We start from the raw sequence: 11,243 nt of genomic DNA on the forward strand, positions 1-11,243 counted from the left end.
GTTTTTAAGCAACATAATACACATGTCGGGACAATAAATGCCAAAAATCAATGTAAATCATGGGAAAATATTCGGAATCAATTACCTGTGAAAACTGACTCCTTTAACACCTTTGACGCTCCTACTGCTGCAACCAAACATACTGCAATTCACCATGATCGATTTTTATTTATTATAATGTAAATATCCAAGTTATTTACAAACAAAGCCAAGCACAGCTACAAAAGCATCCGATCGAACCGTTATGTTTATGTTGTCAAATAAAACAAAATGGCCACCAATTGGTTGCTAGCCAACAAACCAACATCGCTTGCGTTCTATGAAACATTTTAGGGCTTCTCTCTAAGTTACGCATTATTACTCTGAGACTAATGCCCGTATGCAGAGACAAAACTTAAGGTGAGGAAAGTACATTCTTATTTCAAATGCAGAGAATAACCCGAAGGTGAAGACAATAGAATGTACTTTCCTCACCTTAAGGTTTGTCTATGCATACGGGTATTAATATACTGCAGAAAAATCGTTAGAACTTTCATGATTGGGGATTATTCATATTTACCAATGATTTAATTCAAAATATTTTGTATTTTTTCAAGCAATATTCCAATGTGTTATTTTTTATTGAATAAAAAAAATACATATTTAAATAATTGTATCTAGGTACTTAACCTTAAAAACATGAATAAAATTTGGAATTATCATAAAATGCATACAACGATTTTTTCCCTAAATATTAGGAAATAAAAAAAGAACAGGCCAATCTCTTAAGAACAGTGGAGTATAAATGTACAATGACTAATCTCATAGTATCAAAACCGCAACTACCCAGAAATAAAAAAAAACTGACAAACTTACCTGATGATGCATAATTAATAATCGTAAGGTTTTTTTTATGAAATAATAAATAAATTATAAAACACCAAAATAAATTAAAATTTTATTAAACAACTAAACATTCTTAAATAAAATATTATAATATATACAAAGTCAATTGTAATAATACATCCTCAATTAAGTATCAAGCGTTCCGATAAGTTTATTATATAAAACTGGGTTTAAAATTTTCCCTCCGTGGAATAATTTCATTGTTTCTGTAGTGGAAAATCGACGAGCAGTAGTAAACACAGATTTAGTCATGGTAGTTGGTAAATCTGAAAGAGGAATCCAGTCATCAGTTGGCATAATTGTGTCGACTCTTCTGCCTTGCATGTTTAGAGTAGATACTTTAAGTGTCTTGTAGTCCTCAGATACATATATGAATCCAATACAATTACTGAAGCCTTTAGCTAGTAGCATCAAAGAAAAAGTGGTAACAGCTCCTGAAAAATAATATTTCTAATTGTACATTTGTTTTCCTTTTTGGGATGTGGACATTTATAAAGGTGTTCTGACTTGGTACATAATTATTATTAGGTATCTAGCTAAATGAAGTGATTGAATTTAAGGGCAACACACAAACGCACTTAACAGTCTCACATTCCGTCTAATATTTTTCAAAAATTTTATGATTCAAACCGACGTGCTCTCGGCCCGACTTTTGTGTCCGACCTGACAAATAAATAAATATATTGTGCGTGAATTCTCTAATATGTAAAATTTATATTTAAAGCACTAACTTTGTGGTTATTCATTGTAATAAAATGATTATAAAACAACTTTGTTTTTAACTTTGTCGGCCTCGTGGTGTAATGGTCAGCGTGAATACCTACCACGCAAGAGGTCTCGGGTTCGATTCCCGACATGGTTGATATGAAATATTTATTTAAAAAGGTGTTTTTACACTTGATATGCACCATTAGGTGCGGAAAAGGAATAATGATGATTGTTTTTAATCACTTTTTTTTTTCGTACTGACGGGTTTCACAGCTACACAAGCTTCTTTATCAAGGTATAATCAACTAATAAATCTTATCCTATTTTATTTTAACAGAGTTTACTAAATATTAAATCCAACATAATATGGAACTAATATGGAGTCTTTTTGTGAGTGTTGAAAATAAAATATTTAAATTAGACAAATTAAAAAAGCGTTTCATTATATTTAAAAAAAAACCTAAATAAACAATATTTCCACTCTTGTCTAGTTTTAAAAATAGTATCCATCTCACTCCACACACCCCATATTTACAAGAACATGACAAAAAGACTTGACTTATTAGCTCCAAACTATATTTAGATTTAATATTTAGTTAACACTATTAACATAAAATAGAATAAGATTTATTAGTTTATTACACCTTGATAAAGAAGCTTGTGTAGCTGTGAAACCGGTCGGTAAAAAAAAAGTGGTTAAAAACAAAGTTGTTTAATATTTATTTTACTGTAATACTTATTTAAAATTATTTTTTTTAGTTAAACAGCGTAAAAAAAATAAAAGGCGAGAAGACTTTATAAATTTTTATAATTATCATAAATTTGAAAGTTTACAATTTTTTTTAAATAATTATTTTATTGCGATAAAAAAACGTATTGAAACAGGTGGCTACAGCATAAAAAAATATTTCCAAGGTTTGATTTAATTAAAGTCAAAAATTAAATACTTTGAAGTGGTTTTAATGCATTTAGAGTATTTTTTTACTTATTTAAAGAAGAAATTGATTTTTGTCAGTTTTTACCTGAGTTCCTGCAAATAGTTCTCATAGGATTTTAAAAATTTCAATTTGAGATTTCTATCAAATTGAAATGTTTATGTCTAACCTAACCTAACTATCCATATAGAAAAATTAACAATTCAACTATCCATAATATTGCTTCTGTTAGAATGATGCAAAATGAAGTTCCTAAAATATATAGTTGGATAATTTATATAGCGCCATTTTTGTGAAAATCACCTCAAGGGCGCTGTACAATTAATAAATATCCCAGTACGTCTTGCAGCTACAGACGCATGGACGGTTGGGATTCTAGTTCCTCGTTTTCAATTAAGATCAATAAAAAATTATAACAGATAGGAGCTAGATTACAGGACGTCTTGCAGCTACAGAGCGCATAGACAGTTAGAAATTTAGCTCCCATTTACACATTTTAAAAATTGACAAATAAATTTGGTGTATTAACACATTGTCGTCGGGACACGGCATTTGCCGTTTTTCGCGGACTGTCGGTCAACCGCGGGACACGGCAAATGCCGTTTTTGTCGACTGTCGGTTGTTGGCGGGAAACGGCATTAAACGGGTTTGTTATCAGCGTGAAATAAAACGCCTTGAAGGGTGATTTGCTACCTGGGGTGCTAGGCGACAGTCTGTCGACGTTATTTGAGATGCCTTGTCCGGATTGGCTAGTGTGCCACTTGTAAAGGCGTCGCCAGAAATCTAGAGTATTATGCGATCTCAATCTCTAGTTTAGTTTGAGTCATTTCACGTATTGGACTATTTTTCATACCGCTCGCACTGTTTTGTTTACTGTTTGGTATTTTCTTATTTGAATATATTAGCATTGTATAGGACGTTACCCCTACAAAAATGTATTTACAAGCCAATGATAGTGACGATGAAGTGTATGCCGACAATTTATCTAATTGTTCATGGAATGATGACATTGAAGAGTTGTCTGACAAAGAACCGAGTGATGATGAACAAATACCAAGACCTAGAACGTTTCACCGTCGTACTATTGAAAGTGATTCTGATTCGGAGACGAGCTCAGATGAGGATGTGGACGAGTGGTCATCGTTTGATAATCCTCCAGTTCTGGAATCGTTTTTAGGCCGCCGCGGTTTGAATTCAAATGTCCATTGTCCTCAAACTGTAAGTGATGCGATAGAGTTATTTATCGGTGATGATTTGTTTGAATATTTTATAAACGAATCTAATAGATATTACCACCAAAACTCACATAATTACAAATTATATAAAAAATCGGGAAAGTGGAAAAATATTACTTTGAAAGAAATGAAAAAGTTTTTGGGGCTGATTATTTTGATGGGACAAGTTCGAAAGGATATAAGGGACGAGTACTGGTCTACTGAACCAACAACCGAAACTCCTTATTTTGCTAAAACGATGTCCAGAGACCGGTTTCGGCAGATATGGAAAGCGTGGCATTTTTCTAACAATGAAGAAATCATAGATAGTTCCGACCGATTATGCAAAGTAAAACCAATTATTGACCACTTTTACCTAAATTGATTTATTTTTGATGTCAAATGTCAAATATGATTTCTTTGAAAATTTCGATCGAAAATATTATTTGGTTTAGAAATTGTGTCAATTTTAAGAAAGCGATATATTTTTGCGCTAATCGCGAAAAACACCCGCTATAGGCTAGAGTCTATTGTTCGAAGCGCCCGACTACAATGTGTTAATGATACCAAAAAAAAAAAAATAATAATATGAATAATAAAAAGGAGTAAGATTACAACACGTCTTGCAGCTACTAAGCGCATAGACGATTGGAATTCTAGACCCCATTTATAAAATTTAGGTATTTTTAAGTTGGTATATGAAAGCTAGATAACCAATCATCGTGCAGCTACAAAGCGCATGGACGAGTGGAATTCTAGCAAAGTTAGAATGATATCAATAAATTTATAAAAAATAGAACATAGTAGTAAGTTTGTCAAGTGTTCATGCCAAGAACTAAGCACTAAAAAACTAAATAAATAAAGCACTGTATCAACTCCATGGTTAACAAAGGGAGATAGATGTCCGAAGAGAATCTTTTGTAGACAGTAGGTATGTAATATGTTCTATTTCTAATACCCCTCAGTATTGGTACTAGATATAATTGAAAATTATTTCAAAATCTTTTTTTTGCTGAGGAATCAAAAGTATCTAGTGCCAAAATCATTTAGTTACTGAAACCTGAAACGTGTTTACGTATTTAATAATCGTTAATACCTCATTACTAATTTAGATAAATATTTGCGTTAAGAAATCAATATAATAATTGAGGAATGTTTTCTCTCCGGCCCGCGGAAGGTCTCGCACTTATCATTTGTATTTGACTTACGCCACAAGTAATAAAATTATCTAAGAAAACGTAACTTAAAAAACTTACCAAAATAACAGAAAGCTAAAGTAGAGTTGTGAGGAAGTACTCCAACTAAAAATTCGAATAAACCAATAGCGGGAGTAGATACGGCAGTAACTAGAATACTTATTCTAAATAAACTACAAGTAGGGGCTATATATTTAATCGAAGGATAATTGTAAATCACTTCAAATTTTTCTTCCTTGTTTGTGCAGTATTTTCGAAAAGTGCTGGCAAATACAGCATTTTGTATATTGACTGATTTAAAATTTAGTGGTATTTGGTGTAACTTCCTAGATACAATAGAAAACTGTACGAATCTATTCATCATTCTTATGTTATGTTTTTCACCAAAATAAACAATGGCAGAATCAATTAACCTAAAATATTTACAATTATTTTGAATTCGACTTCCGGAGTTCTGACATTTAATAAAAATGTAGCCATACGTGCAAAAATATTTTGATGTTTCCTGATTAATAAAATTTTTAGATATTTAGGATTTTACTTTTTATTCTCGTTTTTTTGATTTTTCTCAGGTATAAGTACAAATTAAAATTATTGTAAAAATTTAAGAATGAAAGTTTTGCAAACTGAAACTGAAACAGAAATATTTTTTAATTAATAATATAGTTATAACAACTTTATTTGAAGAAATCGTTGTTTGATAAAAAAAAATGTCTACTCCAAAACAAAAATGAAATTTGAAAATAAATAAAATGAAATTTAATAAATATGATATATTTGTATTTTTCAGCATCATTTTGATTTACAATTATTATGATTTTCACTAAAATCACATACTTATGTTATTTCATAATCAAACTCTTATCCACACCTAATGATGCACAGGGCACTGCATTGGTTTAGCAAATGAAGCTTACATCGATCATCTGTTATAGGAAGGGATTAATTTTACATTACAGGGCCCCTACGGGGACAGTGAAATATTATCGTATTAAACTACCTTATGAATGAACATTTTATGTTGCCTTCCCAGCAATTGATTTAAGCGTGATAATTGAACGCACCAACCACTACAATACAATATTGACTCTTCACTCAATTTAGAGTAGCCTTTGATTTAAAAACACTTCTTTACTATTCTGATTTAATTTCACACACAGAACTGTGTGCTTATTTGCCCAAACGCGGTAACCCCGAACACAGACAGCATATAATTTATATTTTCATATAGTTTTCACATTACAATTTTCCTTCGTTTTTTATTCTTTTTTTGCTAGCAATATATTTAAAATCGACACAGTTGGCTATTGAAAAACATACTCAAACGCCTTGACAGTTGAAAACTTTAAGAATTATAAACACGTGGTTGTCAAAATGTCAAATCTGGCCGTGTTTGATTTTGAATTTTAATCCTATGGTGATTCTGTGATTTGAACAAAAACGCTGCACATTGGCTAATTTATATTTGAAATCTGATGAATAAACAAATTCCGCGTAGCCAAGAAACTGAACTGATCTCATTGTCAAATATTTCACGCAAAATAAACGAATGCTTCCTTTGAAATCATGTTAAAATCATTCCACTTGAAAGAGGCGTGAGTATTATTAAAACTTTATATGCATTATGATATTATAACATGTATTTTTACTGTAAAGTAAGAAATTAGAAGAAATTTCAATAAAACGCCAATCTATTAACGTTTTGTTTACTAATCAACATTTTAAACCCAGGTTTGACGTCGAAGCAGAATATGGTGCATTCTATACGGGCGGTAGAGTGGAGTGGACAAATGATGGAACTCATATGCTCTGTCAATGTTCAAGCAGCATCAAAGTTGTGGATCTCGCATCTGGACTCATTTCTTCTACACTATCTTCAGAGGACGAAATAGAGGAAGACACCATCTACACATTCGCTCTCTGCAGAGATAGTCAACACGTCGTTACAGCTCACAAGAGCGGACTCATTAAACTCTGGTCCTTATCTAAGGGGCTGGTTTTGAAGATGTGGAGATCTATCCATAAAGGTCCGATTGCCAGACTCACCTTCGATGGTAGTGGAGACACTGTCGCAACGGGGGGGTCCGACGGCACTGCCCGGCTTTGGAATATATCACATCAAACCTGCACCTGCTGTCTCCGTGGCTCACAAGGTGTCTTCAGCATTTTACTCTTCCATCCTGATGTGACAAAAAATCTTATATTTGGATCGGCAGACGACACTAAAATAAGATCTTGGGACACCGTTAAAGGACAAGTCAAGCACGTTTATTCGGGACACTTTAGCAAAATCACGTCTCTTAACTTTACCTACGACGGTACTCGTATGGTAAGCTCGGGAAGAGACAGAGTGCTAATATTGTGGGATATTGACCAAGGAAAAGCTATCCGCACCTTACCTGTGTATGAGAGTTTGGAAGGATCTGTTATTTTACCCATTAAATTTCAACTTCCCGACATAAAAATAAAGAAAAGCTCAGGAGGGGTGTATGTTGCTTGTGCCGGAGAAAAGGGAATCATCAAAGTATGGGATATTACCTCCAGTAAACTGATGTACACGCAAGAAAACAGTGTCATATCTCCAGCCACCGAAGGCGGTTTAGCGGTGGCCCAACTTCTCCTCAACGATGTTAGGTGTTGTCTCTCCACAGTCAGCGCTGATCACAATATCATCATTTACGATTTGGCTACATTCGACTGCTCTAAACAGATGGTTGGATTTACTGATGAAATATTGGACATTATTTTTCTTGGTAGAGATGACACGTACGCTGCAGTAGCTACAAATAGTCCCGATATTAAAGTATACGAATTGGCGTCTATGAATTGTCATCTTGTTAAAGGACATACGGACATAGTTTTGTCATTGGCAAAGAGCGCCAGTAATCCGGACTTGTTTATATCATCGGGTAAAGATAATACCATCCGGTTATGGCTGGTAAAAACTGATAGTGGAAATATACAGTGTGTCGGCATCGGTACAAGGCATACTGCGTCAGTTGGTTCTGTTTGTTTATCAAACTTATCAATTTCATTTTGTTTATCTGTCAGTCAAGATACCTGTCTGAAGAGGTGGCCAATACCGAAGGTTGAGGTTGACATAACCGAATCCATTACATTAACATCATCTCACACAGAAATTGCCCATCCTAAGGATATCAACTGCGTTGCTATTTCGCCAAACGATAGAATCGTAGTGACCGGTTCTCAAGATAAAACATTGAAGCTTTGGTCTTCCGAAGATTTAAGTTTACTAGGAACTCTCCGAGGACATAAGAGAGGTGTGTGGTGCGCACGATTTTCTCCCGTAGATCAAGTTCTTTTAACTACATCGGCAGACTGTACCATGAAGCTTTGGTCGCTTTCGGAACTCAATTGTCTGAAAACGTTCGAGGGACACGATAGTTCAGTATTAAGAGCGGAGTTTTTATCTCGAGGATTACAGATAGTTTCGACCGGAGCTGACGGGCTTCTTAAAATTTGGAACATCAAAACATCGGAATGTAATTTATCCTTGGATAAACACGAAGGCCGACTGTGGGCACTTGCGATTTCTCAGGATGAGAGTAGCATCATGACGGGTGGAGCGGATTCTCTGTTAATAAAATGGAAAGATGTCACCGCCGAAAAGAGACAAAAAGAGTCAAAAGAAAGGGAAGAATTGGCTTTGCAAGAACAGGAGCTGAGTAACCTTCTTCACGATAAAAAATTACTGAAAGCGTTGAAACTTGCATTAAGATTGGAAAAGCCTTACCATGTTCTAAAGATAGTAAATGAGATAACCAAGGATGATGATAAATTGGCTCTGTGTAACACGATAAAGCAACTGTCCGATGATCAGCAAGATAAATTACTGCAATGTTGTGTAGAGTGGAACACCAACTCTAAAAACTGTCAGGCTGCCCAGGTCGTTATCAACTCTCTGCTGGCTGCGGGATGTAACCTTACCAAGAATGGAGCAACTTCCATCCGATCTTTACTTCCATACACACAAAGACACATGCAACGCTTAACAGGAATGTTACAGGATCTTCATTTTCTACAGTACACAACAAATTGCATGCAGCCTCATGGGACAAAACTTTTCTAGATTTTTGACTTTTAATAAAGTATAATGAAAACATACATCACTTTGTCTTAATAACTTTTTTTAAATTGAAAAGGCGAATCCAAAATAAGGTTACCATATTATTTATATTGGAAAAATCTGTAAAAGTTTAGCAAAAAAAAATGTAATTAAAAATTTGTCATAATAACCTTGAGTTAGAAAAATTTTGAATTAACTGCCATTTTCATTGACCAAAATATGACAATCTCAATCAAGCTCTAGAGATGGAAAAATATAAATTTTGAATAATTTTATCCATATGCCACTTTACACATTGTGTAACATTCACCATTCTGCCTATATTTAAACATCTATATTCCTTCAATTCTTTCATCTGTTGATGTTTGCGAAGTTAAAGAGCTGAAACCTTTATTTATGCGGGTGAGATGAAACAATTCAAATAGATGAATCTCACCTGCATAAATAAAGGTTTCAGCTCTTTAACTTCACAAACATCAACAGATGAAAGAATTTATCCAAATGCTTTATGAATCAAATTTGTATTTTCATGAAATAATTACAATTATTTAAGTACGGGTTCGAACTGATGCGTACATATACGCTTATATTTTTTAATACTAGAAAGAAAAATATTGTATAAAAACCCACCTATAATTTTTTCAGGTACAGGTATAAATATTCAGTGATATTTGAAAACTTTAAGACAATATTCACTTAAAAATTTAAAGATTGTTATATACTAAATTAACATTGTAAAACAAAGTACAGGTAACCCTTTTACACGGTGGACAAGTTCTTATAAAGTGTGAAACCGAGTCAGAACAAAAAGGAGAGCAAGGTTCCAAAAAAAAAAAAAAGAATTCCTAAACGGCGTAACCGATTTACGTTCGATTTTCAGCGAAATGTAGATTTTTGGGCTGCGCATGTTTGTATATATTAAAATTTTCAATCTAATTCATAAAAAAAGTTAGAACCATAAATCTTTTTTTCATCGACCTACCATGGTTGAATTCGACGAGAATGCATTTACAAAAAAAATTGAATTTTGTTGTATTTTTGTGTTTTAAAATCGCTTGTTTTTGAACAAACTACATTTGCTTTTAATGATCCCAATCAGATTCTTTCCCAATATTTCTTATAATTTTTTCCCATTTACTTCTTTTTACTGGATTTTTAGTAATGCTAAAATAATATTAACTGATATTCAATACGTTTTTGAAAAGCGCATTTATGAATAAAGTGTACCCTTGTTCGTGAGAAGAGCAGAGTTTAACATTTGCAAAAAGAATTCTGTAGTTAAAAAATATTTATTTTTGTTTTGGAATTAAATTATATAAAAGTACCTAGGTACCTACTTAAATTCAATATTTGAATTTTAATAATTCATCACATGTACAGAAGAATTATACATATATGGCTGGTAATATTGCACTTTTTTAATATTTTGCTTTTGGGCAACAGAAAATCATACAATGACAAAACAAAAATATTGAATTGTCGAACTCAATGTCAAATATCACTTACTATCTAGTTTATCGATAATTCGAACATCATATAAACGTTTGGTGAACCAGCTAATAGCAGGCAAGCCAACATTTGGGCAGGACAACGTCTGTCAGGTCCGCTAGTATAATATATATTTAAACAGTAATAAATAACTTTTCAGTTTTATTAGACATTTTTATCACATGAATGTTCTATTACGCATTTTTTCCACTAAAGACCAGTTTCGTCCCCATTATAAACTTAGCTTGCCGTGTACCTATGTTCATCAATATTTTTTACTGGATAACTTCTAGCAGCTTCATGGTCAGATGACGCAGATTTACCTTGTTTCTTCATTATACAAATAAAAGACGACTGATACTTTAATCCACAAATTTGTAATATCCAGTGACCGGTTGTATCGCTTTCGCGACTTATTTCTTTATCCTGTGAATGGCTAAACATTTTTTAATTTTTCAAACCACACTTTTACCACAAAATCTGGACTGACAGAAGATTCTCCATTTTCTTTAAGGCGTTTGTAAATTTTTAGAGGTTTCTGTTTAATAATATTCTCATCCAATTGTATGTTTTTTTAACCGCAATCGTCCAGAGTGCCTTTTTAATTTACTCGATTATCGGTACGCGAGGACGAGACACATATTTTTCAGACATAGAAGATCCTACACTCACAGCGTTTATAGTTTTCTTTTTATTTTTCTCTAAGGTTTGAATATTTTTTTCATCAAGA

General features: G+C 33.0%; 2 protein-coding genes across 2 annotated transcripts; one reads left to right on the forward strand and one right to left on the reverse strand.

Moving 5' to 3' along the window:
• Positions 1 to 924: 924 nt before the first annotated feature.
• LOC148278407 (transmembrane protein 186) lies at positions 925 to 5,389 on the reverse strand. Its single transcript, XM_088231443.1, has 2 exons — positions 4,999 to 5,389; positions 925 to 1,319 (listed from the first exon to the last, which is right to left on the reverse strand). The coding sequence occupies exons 1-2, from the start codon at positions 5,300 to 5,302 to the stop codon at positions 1,012 to 1,014; spliced, it is 612 nt and encodes a 203-aa protein (XP_088087569.1). The 5' UTR covers positions 5,303 to 5,389; the 3' UTR covers positions 925 to 1,011.
• A 905-nt stretch (positions 5,390 to 6,294) lies between these two features.
• LOC148278408 (transducin beta-like protein 3) lies at positions 6,295 to 9,063 on the forward strand. Its single transcript, XM_088231442.1, has 2 exons — positions 6,295 to 6,533; positions 6,670 to 9,063. Exons 1-2 carry the CDS (start codon positions 6,505 to 6,507, stop codon positions 9,026 to 9,028), a joined length of 2,388 nt encoding a protein of 795 aa, XP_088087568.1. The 5' UTR covers positions 6,295 to 6,504; the 3' UTR covers positions 9,029 to 9,063.
• Positions 9,064 to 11,243: the final 2,180 nt, after the last annotated feature.

The sequence above is a fragment of the Micrasema longulum genome, unplaced genomic scaffold, assembly GCF_059751315.1.
Source record: "Micrasema longulum isolate JH-2025_06_02 unplaced genomic scaffold, ASM5975131v1 h1tg000886l, whole genome shotgun sequence".
Taxonomy (NCBI): domain Eukaryota; kingdom Metazoa; phylum Arthropoda; class Insecta; order Trichoptera; family Brachycentridae; genus Micrasema; species Micrasema longulum.